The sequence below is a fragment of the Kryptolebias marmoratus genome, linkage group LG2 (assembly GCF_001649575.2).
Source record: "Kryptolebias marmoratus isolate JLee-2015 linkage group LG2, ASM164957v2, whole genome shotgun sequence".
Lineage (NCBI taxonomy): Eukaryota > Metazoa > Chordata > Actinopteri > Cyprinodontiformes > Rivulidae > Kryptolebias > Kryptolebias marmoratus.
Genome location: NC_051431.1, coordinates 6,070,762 through 6,092,715, shown reverse-complemented (window position 1 = coordinate 6,092,715; position 21,954 = coordinate 6,070,762). Strand labels below are relative to the sequence as shown.

General features: G+C 38.9%; 2 protein-coding genes across 2 annotated transcripts; both read left to right on the top strand.

Moving 5' to 3' along the window:
- The first annotated feature begins 220 nt into the window (after positions 1 to 220).
- On the top strand, positions 221 to 13,837 carry brca2 (BRCA2 DNA repair associated). Its single transcript, XM_017416316.3, has 27 exons — positions 221 to 368; positions 574 to 655; positions 956 to 1,189; positions 1,335 to 1,398; positions 1,745 to 1,797; positions 1,890 to 1,918; positions 2,023 to 2,134; positions 2,220 to 2,275; positions 2,489 to 2,573; positions 2,737 to 3,348; positions 3,470 to 8,068; positions 8,336 to 8,434; positions 8,513 to 8,582; positions 8,684 to 9,132; positions 9,213 to 9,394; positions 9,498 to 9,685; positions 9,775 to 9,945; positions 10,444 to 10,816; positions 10,898 to 11,053; positions 11,136 to 11,283; positions 11,393 to 11,499; positions 11,575 to 11,770; positions 11,863 to 12,029; positions 12,107 to 12,245; positions 12,337 to 12,593; positions 13,124 to 13,258; positions 13,342 to 13,837. The coding sequence occupies exons 2-27, from the start codon at positions 622 to 624 to the stop codon at positions 13,702 to 13,704; spliced, it is 9,078 nt and encodes a 3,025-aa protein (XP_017271805.1). The 5' UTR covers positions 221 to 368; positions 574 to 621; the 3' UTR covers positions 13,705 to 13,837.
- A 1,248-nt stretch (positions 13,838 to 15,085) lies between these two features.
- Positions 15,086 to 19,481, top strand: n4bp2l2 (NEDD4 binding protein 2-like 2). The gene is made up of 6 exons (XM_017416340.3): positions 15,086 to 15,204; positions 15,511 to 16,493; positions 16,585 to 16,709; positions 16,873 to 16,961; positions 17,638 to 17,714; positions 17,804 to 19,481. Exons 1-6 carry the CDS (start codon positions 15,196 to 15,198, stop codon positions 17,964 to 17,966), a joined length of 1,446 nt encoding a protein of 481 aa, XP_017271829.1. The 5' UTR covers positions 15,086 to 15,195; the 3' UTR covers positions 17,967 to 19,481.
- Positions 19,482 to 21,954: the final 2,473 nt, after the last annotated feature.

Sequence of the window (21,954 nt, the reverse complement as noted above, 5' to 3'; positions counted from 1 at the left end):
TCTATTTTATTTGCAGTTTTTGAGACAAATAAAACTGCTTCCAAAAAAAGCTTTTTTTCTTTCCCATACAGCAGGCGTGTTGTCTAGATTAGACCCTTTTAATGTGCATTTCGTTCAGTGAATCAAAAATGTTTTAACTGCATCACGACGACATCATGACGTTTTAATTTAGAACTCTTATTTTGAAGACGTTGTCACTTCCGGTTGCGGCGCGCGAGATTTGTGTTGCGCCGTGAGGACGTAGTAGCTAGCAAGCACTTTTCAACGTAGTTCTAGTTGTTTATCTCTGCGTTTTGAGTTTCCTTTTCAACATTTTGTTCGGAGTTCTTTTCGCGATGTGAGCGACAGCAGTCCTACGGGTCGTCGTGGTAAGTTTGTGTTTTTAAAACCGAATTTATTTGACGTGTGTGTATTTGTATAACTTTGAGATTGTTAGCCGTGGTGTCCTACGGCTCTGAACCAAACATTATCTGACAGTTTGACTTAACAACTTAACTATAACTTAACCAGGTAAAAGATCACAAGCGTATAATAAAGATTCATGTTTGTATTATTGACGTTTTGTTTTCTTAGGTGTGCCATGACTTTAGGTGTTACTTGACTTACTTATCCTTAAAAAACATGTACGACGCGTTCAAGGATGAAATCTGGAAAGGTAAGATATGTCAGCTTGCAATTTATAAAAAAAAGTAGTAACTTAGATCATTATCTCAGTCACATTATTACATAAAGCTCGGTGCAAAAGATTTAAACTGATTAATATAAACTACAATTTATTGATCAAGGATGTTCTTTTTGTGTTAAGAAAACTAGTACCATGTAAAATCTAGTTTCACTATCATTGTTTTGTCTTAGCTCAGGACAGGATGCCATTATAAGTGTGTTTTTAGTTTAGGTAGGTAGGTAGGTACATTTATTTATATAAGTTTATTAGTTTATTTTTCTGTCATTTCAGAGCTGGGCCAATTAGACCCAAACTGGTTCGAAGTACTAACGGCTCGAGCGTCTTCCAGTGAGAGAATCGTTGCCGATAAGGATGACCTGTGTGCCAACCAAGAGGGAAATTTTAAAACACCTTTAGAGAAAACAGCAGGAGACAGTCAGCTGTTTTCAACCCCCAAAGTTTTCAGACACAGTCGAATTGTGTCACCTGAAACTGAGGATGAGCCGTCGTTCACAGCTGCACAAGGTTTAAATATATTTTATAGTACTTAAACATTTGGAAGGTTCATTTCATGCCATTATCAAAAACTCTAGCGCCCTACATCTTCTTGTATTTATGGATCTTTTTGAAGTAATGCTTAAAAGCAGTGTCTTTCTGTGGCGCTTCTTAGGGAGAGGATCGTTACCATGGATGGCAACACAAAGTCCGTGTTTATCTCAGGCGTCAGGAAAGGGGTGAGTACTAACAGAATGTTCATTTATTACTACACAGCTCTTAGTGTTGTCAGTAGAAATATTATCAAAATGTTATTTTTCATCACACATCAGTGTTTCAGATGAAGTCATCATTGTAGATTTGTTTTTATGAAAAGCTATAAAAGCAAAAAAGGTATTAAAACTTGTTTCAGATAAAACCCTTGATGCTCAAGAGCAGAGAAATGTTTTAGTGGAAGATTTAATTTATTCCCTGATAAAGTTAATGACCAAAGTTTTAAGAAGCTGTTTACAGTTCAGTGGTGGTATATTTCTTGTTTTCATTCCAACTTTATTTTTTTGTTTATGTCCTTGTTTATCTTTTCAGTGTCCCGGGTGAGAAAAGTGAAGGTGTCGAGCCTCACAGTGAGGACAGTTTTGGTAAGAATAAACTGTTTTTAATCAGTATGATCAGCATATGTGAAGGATTCAGGCACATCTTGTTGATTTCTTTGCTTCTATCATTTGTACAGATTTACTCCGTACACCAAACAAATCCTCAGTAAGTATTTTAAATTAAATTCTGATAATATGTTTCTCTCAGCAAACCACTATTTAAATTTAAAGAACTACATTAAAGTGTCATTTTTTAAAAAATCATTTCAGATCAACTACGCCAAGCATATTTCTGAAAGCCTCGGGGCCCAGATCAATCCCGACATTTCATGGACAAGTTCTCTGAATACACCACCGGCCGTGCCATCCACCCTGATTTTATGTGAGTGGGTATTTGTTAGGTAAAATGAGTTTGGTTGGTAACAATCTGAGTCTAAGAAACATTTTGTTTCCTGTTAATGCTACAGCTAAAACGGATGAGAGTCCCTGTCCGTTGAGCGTCACTGAAGACAGAAACTTTGTTGTGAGTATTCTGCCCATTCCAGCCATACAGAATGTACTGCTACTTTCTTTTGTCAATTTCTATTTTTAATATTAGAGCATTAGTAAAATAAAATGTATGCATCAAGAAGAAATAATCTTTTGAAGTGTTTCTACAGAAAAGACAGTTGGACCATAGAAGGATCTGTTTTGGATTATTTTTGAAGCATCTGTTCTTTTCCTCTCATATTTCTAGTTTGTACGGAAGCTCTTCCCTTCACTTTCAAAAGCCTCCTCGGTTGAGGTCCCAAAAAACAAAGCCGTGCCTTCTGTTTCCCAAGGTACAGATGTTTTCTTTTTCACATTGTCAAAATGCAATTAGTGGAGCAGATTTAAATGTGAAAAAATGAATAAATACATGTATTATATAATAAATATGTACGTATTTACTTATTTATATTTATTTTATTTCGATTTGTTTGGTTAAAAAAAAAAAAAAAATAGGTGCTGTGTCTTCTGAGACCCAAAACTGCCTTCAGCCTTCTATAAATCAGACCGAGGATGTTTGGCAACAAACTCTTCCAGACGCTGTTGATGAAGAAGAAGTTTGTGGCCAAGTAGAAGAAAATCTCGATGGAGCTGAAAATGTTGACTCAGTTTTCTTCGCCAACAGTAGTTCGGCTCTGAGAAAAGTGAAACCTGACAGAATCAAATGTAAACAAGTCATTCAAACAAACGATAAGAGCTGCAGCTCTAAGGATACCACAGTACCACACAGTTCTCCATCCAGTGAAGCAGCAACAGCTGATCTAGAATCTGGTAGATTACCCTCAACCCCACTGGCAAAACCTGGAGTTCCTGCAGTCAGTCAGTGGTCTCCTTTAAGCTTATCTGAAATCCCACCTTGTGCTTTGGAGAGCAGTGTTGTGACTGAACGACAGCAAAGTGACACAGATTCTGTCCAGCTCTTCAGGCCATCAGTAAAAATCACAAACTCTGGACTCATCAAGAAAAAGAGACAATTTGTTTATACAATTCCAACTTCAAAAACACAAGTTCCAGAAAAAGGATATTGGTCTCAGAAGATGGACCCACCATTTGGAGTTTCAGATTCTGGTAACTCATTTCTTTCTGACAGTTAAATGTACATGTGTATATGTTATCTATAATGTGGAAAAAAAAACTGCAATGATTTCATTTATTTATTCTTTTTATGTTTTACTGTGCTCTTCCTTAGGACAAGAAGTGAATGTTAAACCTTTGGAGAAAGGCTCTGGTGAATCAGAGTGCTGCAGCACAAAAAGGAGCACTGTCCAAAATCAGAGAAGAGTCGTTGGAGAAAACATCCCCTGCTTTGGAGGAGCAAAAGTCCAGGATTTTGACATGTCGCAGCTTTGCAAAGAGTTTGCACAAGACTTTAGCCAAGTGGCAATTTTTGGCCAGCAGGATAAAGTAGCAAAGGATACTTTCAATGACTTCTCTCCTTCAGCCTGTCTCTCATCCATGAAACAAGCAAAGCAGAAAGCAAGGCAAGCTGAGCCTCTCCGTGAAACTGATGGCATCAGTAACAGAAGACAGACTTGCTCCCTTAGTCACGACTCTGTAAGCGACAGTGGATTGCAGTCTGGTGCTGCAGACATCACTTATATGACTGCCTCATCAGTTCTTCCTCACTCAGAAAACATTGATCAAAGTCAACAGTGTGTTACTACTTCTTTTCCACCTATAAAAGAAGAAACTGGGAACGAACACCTGGAATCGGAAGCGAAAACCACATTGCAGAAACTCAAAGAAAGGCAGACACTGGACCCTGAAAGAGAAAGTGAATCACATATAGAGAACAAATCAATGTGTCAGTCCAGCAGAACAGAAGGAGTTGTTGATAGAAGTGACTGTATCCCATTAAGTGGTCAGATTTGTGACAGTCTGCCAAAGGAAACTGACATTTCTCTCTCTTCTGCCTATTCATCGGGATTCAGAACTGCTTCAGATAAAGGCATACACATCCCCTCTGCCAATCTGGAGAAAGCCAAGCGTCTCTTTGAAGAAACTGAAGGTGAAAGAACTTTTTGTACTCAATCCACCAAATATGACCACTCTAAGCATAAAGTTAGCCTGAATAATAGGTCTCTGCCAAGTAAAATGTCTACCTCAAACCAGCCATCTCATTTGGAAGAAGCAGCTGGAAATATCAGTTCTCAATTAACGGCTTCAGAAAAAGCTGATGTGACGGAACTGTGCTCCCTCTTAGAAGAAGCAGACAGTCAGTTTGAATTTACCCAGTTCAAAACTGCAAAACTAAAATGGCAAGATCAAAATGAGGCCAATCCTTCACAAAAACCTGACAGAGAACTTGACCCAGATTTTCTTGCTGGTATAAATTTTGATGACAGCTTTAATTCAGATGGTGGAAAGCACTCTGCAGTCACTGTGATACCTGACAAAATGGCCTTGGTTTCAGATCAGTCTGTAGATAAATCATCATCAGCTGCAATAACAAAGGAAAATTCCTCTGTAGCTCGTTTGTCAGAGAACATTTCTGAAGATAAAAATGGTCTCATGTTAGCTGGAGCCAATAATGCCCACCACAGAGCTGAGTGTGGAGAAGCAAACAAGCTGGACAACAGCAATCCTTTGACACTTGGTGTTGCATTTAAAACAGCAGGAGGAAATATGTTGAGAGTTTCCAAGGAGTTTTTGTGCAAAGCAAGGGCTTTGTTTGCAGATTTGGAGGGAAATGTGACAGATCAAAAACCACCAGACAAGCAAAATGTTCAATCTGATGCCAAAACGGATCAAAACTGTGACATGGACTCTGATATGTGCAAGGAAGATTCAAAGTTCACCTTCAAAGATAACTGTCATGTTGAGGAGAGCATTCGGAACAGTTTTCCCAAAACAGAGGAGTTTGTATCATCAAACAAACAGGTCCTGAGTGTTGGAGATGAGGATTGCACCAAAAGTTTGAAAAATAGCAAAATGGACACACAAATGTTTCAAAGTGATTTCCGCATGGCTGGTGGGAAAGAAATCTCTATTTCAACAAAATACTTGCAACAAGCAAGTGCTTTTTTCAGAGACTGTGATGTCATTGGGCATAAAGATAACATGTCTCACAAGAAGAACACAAAAGCTCCACCTGAAAGCGTTGAGAACAAGAAAAGCTTTTCAAAGTGCACAAACCTACAGGTGAACACCTCTGACGAACATGTTGCGGGCTGCTCTAATTTTGAAAATGTGTACGCTGGACTGATCGCACTCCCCACAAAAGAACTGCGCGTGGATGAAGTGAGCATGAGTAATAATGGTTTGCTTGCTTTGAAAGATGCAGAGTCCTTCCATGGAAACCCATTTATGACTTCAGAGCCATTTTCCCCACCTTGCACATCAAACAACATTGATTTGTCTGCCATTGATCACTTGAACACTGTTGATGGATTCTGTACAGCCAGTGGGAAGAAAGTCTCTGTGTCAGCTGATGCAATGAGAAAGGCTGAATGTCTTTTGAATCAGATTTGTACATATGAGGACATAAAAAAAGAAAATGCAAAAACTACAGGAGATCAGAGTGATGACGGTTTAAAAGCAGAAAATACAGGATTTCAGACATCTAGTGGAAAAGAAGTTGCCATTTCACCATCAGCTCTAAAGAAAAAAGCTTTATTAAAAGAATGTGAAAGAGATGAGGATGAAATGAGTTTTTCATTACCACATCCCAAAGGAAAGGTTCCTGTTACTGGTCCACCAATGTGGAATTCTGGTTTTTCTGCAGCCAGTGGTAAACCTGTGGTGGTGTCATCTGAGGCCTTACAGAGGGCCAAGATGATCTTCACTGACATCAGTTTGAATGTAGATACTCCAACTGTTTCCAACACAATAAGGAATGATGAAAAATGCACATGTGCTCAAGATAACACAGAGAAAAGGCCCTGTGGATTTACAACGGCAGGGGGGGCGAAAGTCCAGGTATCACAAAAGAGTCTTTTAAAAGCCAAAGAGATTTTCAAGGAATATGATGATTTGGCTTTAACCAAAGCAATGCAAGAGGCAGATGCTTTCTTTGACTGCGATGTGGATGGCAGTAAAATAATCACAGAAGCCAAGAAAGATGATGTGGATGTGAGCGAGGGTGTGAGGAGCAAGGAGGGAGATCTTAGCAAACTTTGTCCACATCAAACTGTGAGAGTAAACACTTTTGAAGAACCCAGAATAAGTTCTGCTGAGTGCACAAGCAAACAAGGGAACCAAAGAGAAGAGACCTTACCACAACAAAACGGTGGATTTCAGACAGCCAGTGGAAAACGAGTCAATATCTCATCTGAAGCTTTAAAGAATGCAAAAACCTTGTTAAGTGACTGTGAAGGAGTTGAGAATGAAATAAGTGTAAATCCACCACAGTCCAGAGTCAGTGTTCTGCCATGCAGGAGTTCTGGCTTTGTTTCTGGCAGTGGTAAACCTGTAAAACTTTCATCTGAGGCTCTTCAGAAGGCAACCGCTCTCTTCAGTGATATTAGTTTTCATTCAGAAATCCCAGACATTTCACGGACAACAAAAAGTGACAAGAAACAAAACGGTGGTACCAGTACAGAGAAAATACATTGTGGTTTCACAACTGCAGGTGGAGCTAAAGTTCATGTGTCGGAAAAGAATCTTCTGAAAGCAAAACTTCTTTTTGAAGAATTTGACAATTCAGCAAAAACCAGCCTGGATGCAGATGTTTCCTCTTTAAAGGAAAACGACTGCACAGTAAGCAGCAACAGTAAAGCTCTTTTCAGTGAAGGTCACCACTTGAATGAAAGCTTATTTAAACTTAAACCGGCAGCAAGAAATGTTTTTGAGGCTGAAAATGGATTCACTAAGGGCATAAATGAACAAGTGAACCAACAAGAAGGCGCTTTACTTCAGCAAGGTGGTGGGTTTCAGACTGCCAGTGGAAAAGCAGTTGCTGTATCATCTGAAGCTCTGACGAGAGCAAAAATCCTGTTAAATGAAAATGAAGGAGCTGAGGATAACATCCGTGTTTCATCGCCGGTTTCCAAGATTCCTATTTCTGAAACATTTCTTTTGAAAAGTGGGTTTTCTTCAGCCAGCGGTAATCCTGTAAAATTTTCATCTGAGGCCTTACAAAAGGCTAAAGTATTACTCAGCGACACCAGTTTGAGTACAAACATCCCAACTTCTGCTGACACGAAGAGGACTGATGAGAAACATGATGCTCAAAGTAAAGCTGAAGATATACACCGTGATGTCATGACTGCAGGAGGAAAAGTCCATGTTTCTGAGAAAAGGGTTTTGAAAGCAGCACATCTTTTAAAAGAATTCGCTGATGGGGAGTTTGATTGTTCCTTCTCAAACTCAACAAGTCCACAAAGCACACTGAAACTGGATCTACCAAAAGCAAAAGATGTGGAAAGAACTAATGTTGTCCCTGTCAGGGACAGGGATATTCATGCAAAGAGAAGGGATCCATGTGAAGTTAGCTCATTTTCCACCACGACAGGAGCAGACAACATAAATGACATTCTTGAAGAGTCAAGCCTGTTGGATATTAATCAAAGCTCCAGCAAGAGAGCCGAACCTTTAAGAACAGATGAGTCTTCAAATCTAAACCTGCAGTCACTAAACCTCACTGGATGCACAGAAACTCAGCACAGGTTTCTGGCACAGGAAGCTCTGGACTGCACAAAGGCTCTGCTAGAAGATGAAGTTCTCGCTGGCCAGAGTCTCTCAGTGACTTCAGAAGCTACACCGCTGCCAGATGACCTGAAATCCAACAACAGATCTACAGAGGACGGGAAAAGGAGGAAAAGATTATTGGAAGATGCTGATGTCATAGGTAAGTGTCTTACACCTAAAAACTTTATGTAAAATATTATCTTGTAATATTGGGATAGCACCTTTTTCAGTAATTGAATCATTTGAGTGGCAAGTCTAGAAAACTTCAGTCTAAAACTCACATCACTAGTTAAATAAAATAAATATTGCTCTTTTTTTTTTTGAAAGTCATTAAAATGCTTAACTCTAGCCAACTTGAGACTGCAGCTCTATTTCAAAAATGACATGCACATTAAACTTTATGTTTTTCTTCCCTTTTAATCTGTAGGTCAGCCTCATCCTAAAAGACCTTTACTGGACAAATTTGACAGAACTGTTAATAGTCCAAAAGGTTCAGCGCTCCATCCTGTAAAATGCTGTCCAAATGGTAAATCACTTGCACTATAAGCAGTTGTCTAAAATAAATGTTTTGACATACAATAAATATATATATATTTTTAATAAGGTGCAATAAAAGACAGGGGAGTTTTCAAGTACAGTGCTTCACTACATCCAAACATCACAAAGCCACTCAGGTAAGTTATTTATGGAAATTATGTTTTTAAGAGGCTGGTGGACGCTGTTAGATCACAGCCATGTTTGTTATGTTATTTAGTTAGTTTTTTCTTTCTTACAGTGGTTCAAAACACTACAAGGACACAAGATTACAAAAGACAACATTACCACACTGTTCATCCCCAGGAGATGGCAGATTATCACACTCCAAGATGTTGCCATTTGTTCCACCATTTGTCAGAAATGTAAAAAGAGAGATTCCCAACACTCCGGAGCTTAAAGGAAACACAAGAACGCCTGTGTTTGTTCCACCATTCAAAAAGCAAAGAACTGTCTTACAAGACAGTTCCTCTAAACAACATGAGGAGGATAAACAAGTTCTTCCCTCTGCTGTAGAGTCCGGCAGCAACACATACGTACCACCTGCTATAAAATCTCAAAGCACCACAGCTGTAGTTGCTTCGGGTTGCACTGAAAACCTAAATATTGCAAGAGTTCCTGTAAACTGTGATGTAATCAGTTCTAAAGCAGAGGCATCCGTTGCAGATGACTCGTTTTCCAAAAATCAAGGTAGAGTACCTTCTTTGTCTGAAGTTGATTTAAACAACAAATATGAGTAGAAAAACGAGGTGTCTATTATTTGTTGACAGATGGGCATCAGAACATTGAGTTGGCACGGGATATGCAGGACATGAGGATCCGAAAAAAGAAGCGCCAGACCATTCGACCTCTACCAGGGAGCTTGTTTCTAACAAAGACTTCTGGAGTGGCAAGGATCTCGTTAAAAGTCGCAGTGAATGGAAAGAAACCATCAAGATACAACCCAGAACAGGCAAGGCTAGAACTCACTGGACTTAGGAGCAATAATGTCTCTGGTAGTTACACCGTGCAGTCATCTCAATCACATTTCACATCTTGGTCTTCTTTTATTTCAGCTTTATGAATATGGAGTCCAAAAGAATGTTTCGGAGTTCACGAATGAGACTGCAGAGTCTTTTCGCTTCAATTTGCTGCAGTTTGTCAAACGGGAAACGTTTATAGATGGAGATGGTGTTCACCTTGCTGATGGGGGATGGTTGGTCCCAAGCAATGATTGGACCGCAGGGAAGGAAGAATTTTATAGGTACTAGTGAAATTAAACTACTTGTGATACTGGGTCCGATATGTGTCTCTGGTTACTGCAAGTTTAATGTTCGGATTTATTCTCCACAGAGCATTATGTGACACTCCCGGTGTGGATCCCAAACTGATCAGTGAGGCGTGGGTGTACAATCACTACAGGTGGATCGTGTGGAAGCAGGCCTCCATGGAAAAGTCTTTTCCAGAAACAATGGGGAGCCGATGTCTCACTCCAGAGCAGGTTCTTCTTCAGCTGAAGTACAGGTACAAAAGGGTTCAGCTCAGTGTATTTCTGTATATTTATAATCAGTAGATATTGTTGTAAAATGCCCCTAAAACTCTTCTTACACATTACCATATCCCATTTGGTGTCAAATAAATAAATTGATTAATAAAGACATAAATATCCACATTTTACTAATTGGAGTTTTTGTGTAATTAGATCAAGTACAATAAAATACCAGTCCTAGTCACTGAGATTAAATTAATAATTCTGTTACATTATAAATTTTGGTCTGACAATAATTATCCTAATTTATCATTAAAAAATACAGGCACTTTCCCCAATGAGCAAATGGTAAGAAATGTTGCTAATGGTATCAAATACCTCGCTTAGTTCAAATTGTACAAAATTCAAAAACATTTTTTATTTCAAAAGAAAAACATTGTCACAATAAATAATTCCCAAACATATTTTTATGATGTGTATCAGGTTAAATCTTAGTTTATTGTCTGAAGCTTTGATTTACTTTTGTTCATTAGATATGATGTGGAGGTGGACCACAGCTGCAGGCCAGCTCTGAGGAAGATCATGGAAAAGGACGACACAGCCTCCAAAACTCTTATCTTATGTGTTTGTGAGATCGTTTCCAGAGGTCCCTCTCCAAACAGGCAGGGTCGCAGCGACACGAAAGCTCCACAGAGCGCTGATGCCAAGGCAGATATGTCATGTGCAGAGGTCCGGCTCACAGATGGGTGGTATGCCATCAGAGCTCAGCTGGATGAACCTTTGACTGCCATGCTTCACAAAGGACTGCTGACTGTTGGTGTCAAGCTGATCATCCACGGGGCTCAGCTAATGGGATCACAAGATGCTTGTTCCCCTCTGGAGGCACCTGAATCCCTCTTTTTAAAGGTACTCCAAGAGGGAAACTACTGATTTGTCACTCTGGACACAAAGCAGCCACATAACATGGATTTTATTGCATGTGTTTAGATCTGTGCCAACAGCAGCAGACGTGCACAGTGGGATGCTAAGCTGGGATTTCATAGAGACCCGCGGCCATTCCTGCTTCCACTCTCCAGTTTATATAGCAACGGAGGGCCTGTAGGATGTGTCGATATTATTGTTCTGAGAAGCTACCCCATACAGGTGAGCAGAGAAACACTTTGATCTATTTTAAATGTTAGTTATGAAGGTTCATCTCAGCCCTTATGACTATTTTTTTTTTTAGTGGATGGAGAGGAAGGCAGATGGAAGTGTTGTGTTCCGGTCTGCTCGAGCAGAAGAGAAGGAGGCAAGACGATACAACCATCACCAACAAACAGCTATGGAGACGCTCTTTGCCAAGATTCAAGCTGAATTTGAAAAAGAGGAGAAAGGTAGGAGTTGTAATTTCACACTTAATGCTTTTTCCAGGCATTTTAGGAATTTTTGGGTGTGACTTAAGGGGTTAAATCAGGTAACGCTTTAACAAGTATTCACTCTTAGGGAACAACAAACCTCAGTGGAGAACTCATTCAATCAACCGTCAAGATATTGCAAGTCTCCAGGATGGAGAGGAGCTGTATGAAGCAGTTGGAGATGACCCAGCTGAGGTAACAAAAAACTTTTCTTTGCAGACTTTTTTTGGGTTTTCTCTGAATATTTCAGCACCTGACCTTGTGTCCTAGGCCCACCTGAGTGAACGGCAGTTGGAAACTCTTCATGCCTACAGACGTTCACTGATGGAGAAGATGCAAGTTGAGCTGCAGGATCGATATCGCCGAGCTTTAGAGGCAGACGACAACAAACTGAGTTGTCCCAAAAGGGATGTCACAGCCGTGTGGAGACTCTACATTGCTGACTCAAAGGCCCAATCTAACCGTGGTGTGTCTTCGTTTTTCTTTTTTTATCTGATTTATATTACAACAGTCTATTAATTATTGTGTTTATTTATTCTTTTTTCTTTTTTTTCCTAGTTTATCAGTTGAATCTTTGGCGACCTTCCTCGGATCTTCAGTCTTTATTGAAGGAAGGTTGTCGATACAAGGTTTATAACCTTGTCGCTTCATGTGGAAAGAAACGAAGTGGGATTGAAACAGTTCAGCTCACTGGGACAAAGAAAACACAGTTTCAGGACCTGCAGGTAGTGTAGAAGACAAAATGTGTTATCTAACTTATATGAATGAAATAAAAACTGTAACATTATGCTTAATCATGCAGGCTTCCCAGGAATGGCTGTCAGACTATTTCCAACCAAGAGTCTCCACGAACTTTGTGAATCTTCAAAATGCAGAATTTCAGCCCCTGTGTGGAGAAGTTGATCTCACAGGATATGTTATTAGCATCATAGATGAACAGGGTTAGTGTTTATATGTATATTTGTATCTTTTTACTAAAACAGGATTGTTTACTTTCTGATGATGAATGATAATTTGTGTTTCTATACACAGGTTCCTCTCCTGCATTTTATTTGGCCGATGGGAAGCTGAACTTTGTGAAAGTACGCTGTTTCAGTGGTTTATCTCAGGCTGGCCTTGAAGATGTGATAAAACCACGTGTCCTTTTAGCTCTGAGCAACCTGCAGCTCAGGGGTCAGTCTTTACATCCAACTCCTGTTGTGTACGCTGGAGATCTGACGGTCTTCTCCACAAACCCCAAGGATGTTCATCTCCAGGAATCCCTCAGCCAACTCAAAACCCTGGTCCAGGTACAGAACCCCAAACTAACTGTTCATCTTCTGTGGATGTACCACAGTCAAAGAGCTTAATGTTTTACTTAAAAGCTTTTAGCAGAGCGTTTTACTGTTCATTCAGTTTATATGAAGTGATGAAAAATGTAAAAGCTGCAGCTAATGACAAGAGAATCTTTTCAGAAAGTATGGATAACACTGTTTTTCCTCTTCAAAATAAATTTCACTTTTATAAACAAACTGTTCCATTAAAGAGCCATGCAGCAAAAATACATAAAAAAAATATTTATTAAAAACTATAATAATAGCACAAAAAACAAATATTCTAATTGTTAAAATCAGTGGAATGCATCTTGTGCATAAATTGGCATTAAAACAATCTGTTTTTGGACTGGAAGTGGAGGTAAAATAAAATTGTGCTCATAGCCATAAAAAAATATTTTTATATTGGAAATGCTAGAAGATTTGATTTTGAAATTATTGTATGGATTTACTGATTTGAACTGTGTAAGACTTTCTCATTTTATCTTATTTTTCTGTGTTTTTAGTGTCAAGACAACTTTTTTCAAAGTGCTGAAGAAAAGCTTTCACTTTTAGTGAAGTCTGATGGCATGAGGTCCATCTGTTCTCCATCTTTGCAACCACAGACCCCAGACTCCAGAAAACAAGACTCAAAGTCAAGTGTGAGTTTATGTTCTTCTTTTGTTTGTTTTGAACTGTTTTCTACATTAGAGTAACTCAGGACTGAAACTGTCGTTTCATTCAGGTGACATTTCAGAAACCAGTCCCGAGCCTTGGATCTTTTACACCCGTCAGCAGGAAGCCTCCAGCAGAAACGGCTTCATCAGAAAAAGACTCCAAAACCCTGAAAAGAAAAAGAGCTCTGGATTATCTGTCTCGTATCCCGTCTCCACCACCTCTCTCTCATCTGGCCTCCGCCGTCTCTCCATATGTAAAAAAAACATTTAACCCCCCTCGGAGGTCTGGGCCACCCAGCGCTTTCAAATCGGCTCAGACTCCAGTCCAAAAACCCACCAACTCCCTGGTGGAGAAAGAATGGGTGAATGATGAGGAACTGGCTATGATTGATACTCAGGCTCTGCTTGAGGGGGACATGACTGTATGTTGACAACAAGACATGTTTTAAACACTGTAAAAATGAACAAATGTAAAGACCGAAAGCTGCTTAAAATACATCCTGTGGTTGTTTTTGTCTTGTTGCTGAACTTATTAAAGTAGTGAAATTACTTTTCACAGTAAACTCATAACCCTTTTTGCAGTTGTCTTCTTTTTTGTTTGTTTTTTATCATAATGCTGTATTGAAGTAAAATAATATTATTGCACTTCCTACTTTTTAAATGGCACTGAAAGGAGGAAGGAGAGACTTGGAGTGAAATGGTTAATTGGCCTGTGGTTGTAGTTTATTACAAGTCTTTGTAGAAATGGTGTGTGCTCATTTTGACGTGTTTCAGTGGGTGTGCATTGATGGGTCAGTCAACTGTGTCAGGCTATATGCTGTTTTAGTTTTTTAATAAATTCTAAAACAAAGTTCTATAGGAAATGTGGAACATTTAAAATAGTGGTGTCCAATCCTGGTCTGGGAGGGCCACTATCCTGCAGGTTTTAGATGTTTCCCTGCTCTTCAAGTTCTGCACAACCCTATTAATCACTCATTCATTCAAATCAGGTGTAGCAGAGAAATACCTAAAACATGAAGGGTAGTGGCTCTCCAGGACCAGCATTGGACACCACTGATTTAAACTAAACTCTTGTCATCTTTTCATTTTTTTTTTTTAAGGAAATTGAGGGTTGCAGGAAAGACAAACTGGACAGGCCACCAGTCCACAGGAATATAAACAGACAAACAACTATTCATACACTCTCTCTCTCACACACACACAGTGTGACAGTTTAGGAGGTACCAATTATGCCAGCATGCATGTTTTTGGTCTGTGGGAAGAAACCCATGCATACACTAAGAACCTTCAAGTCTACATAAAAAGGCTGCAGCTAAGTTTTGAACCTGCGATGCCCTTGCTGTGAGGCAACAGCTTTAACCACTGTCCCAGCCTGCTACAAGTAATGAAGTTAATGCAAAATATTAATGGAAAAAAATAATTTAAAAGCTGCTATTTTTTGTAGTAGTGAGATTCATGTGTGTTTTTAATATTTTTGCATAATATATTGTGTATTATACTTCACTTTCTGGTATGTTATTTTGTTAAAAATGAAAAAATAAGAAATTTAAACAGCAGAAAAATCTTTTGATTAAGTCCAATCCAATTTTACCAGAAAATATACTAGATGCTCAATAATCAAGGTTCCTTCCAGGAGTATTTTGACTGCCTGCGAGAAATACAAGAAAATAAAACAATATGTAACACTACATTAAATGGATATTTTAATTGTATGTTTGCCGGCTGTGGAACGCGGATTCTTCCTGTTGCTGTAGAGGCGTTATCACACTTCGGTGCTGCAGGGGGCGCTCATGCACATCAACCCGTTTGTTCCGCGAAAGGAAGACGTACGTCACTTCCGTAAATACAAGACCTCGGAAATGTTGAAACCACATTGCCGGCTGTTTAGTTAAAGTTAATTTTTAGACATTTATGCATTGTAAATGTCTACGGTAAGAATTCCGAATAATAATAATAAAAGATACGTTTTATTGTTACGTTAAGCTAGTTATTTTTTTATTGCCTCGTCCGTGACTTGTGTGGCTATTGACCCTTAGTCTTGTTTTCGATACCTGACATTTGTTTCGCTCACAAAGACCAATTATGAAGCTGTTTTTAAGCCATTATATATACGCCAATACAATAAATGATTTGTATATTTTATTTTCTAATTTTAAATAGCTGTCAACGACTTACAGTTAAAATGTCTGTTTAATTTTATGTTGTTGTGACATTAACTCGTTTATACTGTTGTGCAGATGTCTCATTCAAATTCCTCCCCATCGCGCTCCATCGCCATTGAAGAGTCTTGTGTGGAAGAAAAGACTGGAAATTACTCTGCTGATAAAAGTCCTAAATGTGAGAGCAGTGACCACAGCAGTCCAGACAAGTGTTTAAGAGAGCGAGTGTTGAAGGAGGTAGGACTCACCAGCACAGCCTTCATTGGTCCAGCATTTCCCCCCAAGACGTCCACAGCCAAATGTGACATAGATGACTCCCTGAGTAAGTTTTACAAAGAACTGGAGAAGATTGATCCACCAAATCAAGCTAAAAGTAATCCTGAAAGAGATGATATTCAGCAGTCTCCTGAAGCACCTGCCAGCAAAGAGGCTTGGGATGAACCTGAGGGGAAACATCTCATTACAAGGACTTCTGCAAAAACAAACAGCTACCAGAATAACTGTGAACGGACAAAGTTCTCCTGGCCTCACTGGTATCAAAATGAGCCATACCAACTCAAACAACAGAGGCCAGCATCCAACCAGAGGGCTTATCCTCCATCATTCAACAGGCCAACACATCCCAGATTTTTCACACCGCGTTTCCCTCACCAGCCACATCAGCCATCCTACCCTAATCCACAAAACCCGCCACCCTATATGAGTCACACCTTGGAGAGGTCTGGAATGACAAACCAGTATTACAACAAGTTTCCAGCACGTCCACCTCCACATAGATGCCTTGACCCATCTCAGGGCTTTTATGGAAATCCTCCTCCACCCTTTGGTTGGAATGACACAGACTCAGATAATGGAACTGTTGGGTGGTCTAGGGATAGGAGAGAAGAGCGGTCTTGGTGTCATGAAAACTATGACAGGCATCAGAGGTATGTGTCAGTAAATGAACATTGGAGGCAACAGCATCACGACCAATCGCACGACAATACGCACGGATTCCATTCAGCCTTGGTGCTAATCCTAATGAGGGGATTACCAGGATCTGGGAAAACAACATTGGCAAGGTAGAATTATGTGTAACCTCAATCAGAAATTAGCTTTTTGTACATTTAGCTGTTATTTAATCTAAAATGTATTTATTTACCACTCCCATAGGGAGCTCCTGTCCACTGCTCCTAGTGGGGTCATTCTGAGCACAGATGATTACTTTGCTCAGACTAATGGCTACCGCTATGATGTCGAGCTTCTTGGGGCAGCACATGAATGGAACCAGAACAGAGGTAAAGGCACACTTTCAGGTTTATATCATTAAATATATGTAGGATTCACAAGAATGTTTTTATGTCATCGCACAATATATGCTATTTTTTTTATTTGAAATATTGGAAAGGTGCATTAATTGATATTTTTGTGTGTGTGTGTGTGTGTTTAATCATCTGCCAGCTAAATATGCCTTGCAAGATGGCCGCTCTCCCATTATTATTGACAACACAAACCTCCAATATTGGGAAATGAAGCCATATGTCAAAATGGTAAGGATTCAGAGCGTTTTATTTATGGTAAAAGAAAGAATTTAAAGCTCAGCCATAACATTATGACCACTTAAAGGTTAGGTGAAAAAGTTATTTTGTTACAGTAGTTACTGGCAATAAGCAGAACGTAAATGAAAGCAAGTTATGGTATTGTTTATCAATTTGAAGTTCCTTGCAGCCAAAGAATAACCGGCATGTAATACTTCTTCTATTATTCATTTACAAAACTGATAGATGAGGGGCACATAAATGTGCTTACACCCAAAATACTGTTTAACAAAACAGAGTCCGAAGGTCTGACTTTATGTTGAGGTCTGACAGATAACAAATGCACACTAATGCTTCACCCAGACTGCAAAGCAAATTTAATATACTTGCTTATATTAAAGAAAAGGCTTCAATTTTACATTTTTAAATACTGTTTCTGAGATCGTTTCACTTTAGAGTAGCAGCTTGTTCAGTGTTTCTGAGCAGGTAAACTGAACAGAGCGTGTTGATGGGTGCGAGCTAAATACGGCTCGGCTAAATGTTTCCTCTGCGTGGTTTTATATATACTTGTTACTTTACTTAGTGGCAATAAGATGCCACCCTATTATTGTTCCAGTTGTCATAAACTTATGGCTGACTAGTGTATAATGTTTCATACCTCCTTGAATTTTTCTATTTCATTTGCCAGGCCTTAGAGAGAGGATACAAGGTGGACTTTTGTGAACCTGACACCAGCTGGAAGTTTGATCCGTATGAGCTGGAGAAGTAATTGATTTAATTGAACACGCATACATTTATAGAATTTGAAAGTCTTCACATGCTAACATGACTTTCCTACAATCCTTTCCCTCCAGGCGGAACAAACACGGCGTTCCTCATGAGAAGATCGCACAGATGATGGATCGGTTTTCATCTCCCATTTCTATAGACATCGTCATGAATTCACAAGAACCGGCTCATGTGAACCAGAGACGTCAAGCAGAGCAGCTGCAGATCAGGAAAACACATTTTCTTTAGTTTTAGCGACAGGTTCACCAAATATTTGTACCTAAAGACCAACATTTTCATACTTCTGTAAGTAGTACTGCTGTTGATACATATTTTGAATTTATTTTTTGTAAAATTTATATAACAAGAGAAGCAAATTTTTTTGAGATTGTCAAAATGTGTTTATTGCTATTTTTTTTTTGTATTTTGCATTTGTGCATTCTTGTACGCAGCTAGTTTAAAAATCAGAAAGTAGCTCTCCTTTCGTACATGTCATGTGCTGACTTATTCAGTCACCTACAAATTGGATTTGACATTTTCTGATATTTGTAGATTAACAGAGAAATTTCAGTTCTTTTTTGGCATGACAACATGTCTACGTTTTGTGTTGTTTATTGTCAATGCCTGGAAGGCAAGTTCTAAGTGCCAAAAGTTTTTTTAATTGTTGTATTACCCCACTTTTAATATAGGAACAATAAAGTGAGACATTTTTTATGTCATTTTTGCACTAACCGTGGATACCACTGTGTTTAACTGGTAATATGGTAAATGATTTTCTTTCACAAAGGTTTTTTGTTTGTTGTTTTTCCTCCCTGCCGTATACAGTCACAATAACAAGACTTAAAGAGCCAGCTTTCAGTTGCTGAAGACAGCAGAAACACTGAAAGAGATTGTTACTCGTTCTCCTCATTTCTTTCATTCTTCTCACCTTCCACCTAACCCTTACAGAAACAGCTGTCGGTGATGGCATTAGAACATGAGACGAATGAAAATATGAATGCGTGAGAACTGACTTCTGTGTAAAGACTCTGAATGTGTGTTACAGTGTGAAATTGAAGGAATCTAAAGTGCAGCAGCAGTTTAGAAGATTCATAACCTCAGTAAACAGGATTTCTCATTACAGCAGGCGGTGAGTGTTGTGTAAATCCACTTCACTCACAACAAATCAAAGTGGTCGAACATGAAGAAATATCACAGGAGGGCTTTTTGTCTGATAGTGTGGACTGCTGTGTCTCAGGAAATTACTTATTGTCCTTCTGTTCCCTCTGGTGCTCATTAAAGCGGCACCCAGGTGCTGTTTGGTTGACTTTGATTTTTCCTAATCAGTGCTGTGTGAAGGGTTAGGAAGGTAGAGAGGGACTGTCTGGTGTACTCAGTGATTTAAAAACTTTTTTTTAGTTAATCAGTTATTTTTAGGTAAATTTTGCAATGATAGGCAAATCTTTTTTGTTTTTGCTTTTCATGTATGGTTTTTGTGGATTTTACATGTGATAAATCTGAGTCAACATTCCTGTTCTCATGCAGTAGTTTGTCAGAAACAGAACTCTGACGTAAGGATGCACAGAAAAGTGAGACATTTTTACCAAAGTATGTGTTTTTTTTTTTTTACTCCTAGCAGGACAAAATCAGTCAAATATTAATGCAAAAACAAATAGAGGTTCACAAAATCTGAATATTTTATATAAGTAAACTGCAAGGAGAAAAATGTGTTTTATTTTCTGTCATTTATAGTTATAAAAATGTATTAAAGTGAATTTCCAATTAATTTGTCTCCAATTATGTGTGTTACTGACATTTTTCTTCCTTCCTAAGGCCACAAACAATTATTTACTTTAGTGTTATTTACTTTTTCTAGATGACTTCATTCATTTGGTTTGTAAACGGCTGCAAAAGCTTTAAACATGTGAAGCGCTGCTGAACATGTGATTACTCCTCCAGAAAATTAATTTTATTATGATGACACTGAAGTATGTATATTTTATTATTTCACCATGCCAATTAGATTTGCCTCTCTATAAAACAGTGCTATTTATAAACATAGAAAACTTCTTTGTTCCCTACCTCACTGTAAATCTAATGCAGAAAGCAATAATTTCATTTAAAAAAAACACACCATTATGTTTTCCCAGACAATGATGGCGGCTGCTTCCCTTCATGCAAGACCTTGATAAAGCTTTTCATGAGAAGGAACACTCATCACTCAAAGGTGGGGAGAACTGCTTCAAGAAAGAGCTCTTTTTGCAGAAAAGACTACTCGGAAGTTGACCACATTTCTGCAAAAAAATGTGGCTTTTCAGAAAACTACAAGCTTTTTTTCCACGTCATAATGAAAAGATGAGCTTCTGCTAAATGCAAATGGTAAAATAGGCAAGCTTTTGTGACCTTTTCAGAAGCATCTTTCTAGTTACAATGTTAAGGAAAAAAATAGGTACAGAGGTACAGTAATTATGAATTTGATGGCTGCAACACATCTAAAAATATGGGGGCAGGGGTAACGAAAGGCTATAAAAGTAATGAGCATCAATAAAATAGTTTGAGGCAAAGTAGAAAACTGTTCCATAATCACAAGACTCAAAATGTGAAATTTCTTTTTGCAAACCAAGGTCACCACATCCTCCACACTAAAGAGGAGAGGAACCGTCTGGCCTGTTATTAGCACACAGTTCAAAAGCCTGCCTCTCTGATGGTATGGGGGTGCATTACATCTGGAAAGGCACCAGAACAGAACATACAGGTTATAGAGCAATGTCCCAACTTTGTTGGCATCGGGGTTGTACTTTGTTGCACGTTAAGTCAGCTCTCTCACATGTTGACTCGTACAGAAACCTGCCAGCAGGACTCCCATGTCCGTTTTGCAACGATTACTTGCAGCTCAAAAACAGGAAAAGCCACCTTTGCAGGGATTTAATGATCCCGTGCAGTTTCCTGGCATCACAAAAATATCTGTACACAAAAATATACATTTAAATATTAAGCAGTGTACTGAATGTGTATTTAATAGGATTTCATCACATCTCTGTCCTTTGTCACTAATGCTGGAGTTATACAAACTAAAGTAAAAAGCAGATTTTGTGTAAAATCACTTAAAATAAAATGAATGTTCTTGATTTTAGTTCTGTCTACTCCCTCTACTGCATTGCTGTTTTCTCAGACATAGAGAACAATGTAGATTTAGATTTTTTATTTTTTTGTGACTCCATTACCTTTGCCTCAGGACAGTTTGAGTCCTTGAAAACAAGCCCAATGAAGGATGTTGGCCATTAAATGAATCTATGATGGCACAGACTTCGCAGATCTCCACAGAGGAAACACCTGTGTTTTCTGTATATGTGGGACTTTTATTTTGATAATGATGTATTTGCCAACACGGTGTGTATGTGTGTGTGGACACATATGGTGTGTTCACACAAAAAAGTGTGGTTTATGATGTGAGGAAGCCTGCAGCAGCACATGGCAGGCATGCTCAGAATGATGATTATGTAAGACAGCTGTGATTAGTGATTTGTGCTCCCTGGATGGCAGTGATGAACCACTTACTGCTGGTAATCAGCACAAAGACAAAGGGAAAAAAAAACACAAAAAAAACTAATCAGAGTAGGCACGCTCCAGAGCATAATAAAAACTGGATGTGGGAGGATAATGTACTTTTGGTTTCTCACTTGGAAAGAAACTGTGGGGTAGAGTTCAAAGCTAGTTTATTTTACTTCATTTTAATATTCTGCTCATGCACAGGATCTATTTCAGGCTCTTGAGTGGAAGAGCAGGATGAACAGGAAGCATTCATTCATACTTGGTGCTGGAGAGAACGTTGCCTCCAAACAAGGAAGTTTAAGATGTAAAAAATAAACTTGGATCAGGATCATTTCCAGAGAAATCATTTCAGAGCTTCTGATTCAAACTGACTCGTTCAGATTTCTGGGTTTGTTGTTTCATCCTGCTGCCATCTTTGGCAAACTCCATTAAGGGTGATGAAAAAAAGGGGGGGTGAAGCATGAAATTAAAGCGCTCGTGAGCCGTCAGGGGCAGTTCACGTTGTTTGTTGTGCCGGGTTGTCACGTGAGGCTGGCAGCCAATAAAAACCGTGTCCTGAGACCGCACATCGTGTCGTCTATGTACACACCAACGACCGACAGGAACTGTCAAGTTACACAAACTAGGACCGAAAATCAGCTTTTCCAGGCTTCAAAATAAAAGCCCCAAACGACAATAGCAAATAGAATTACATTTTGACGTTATA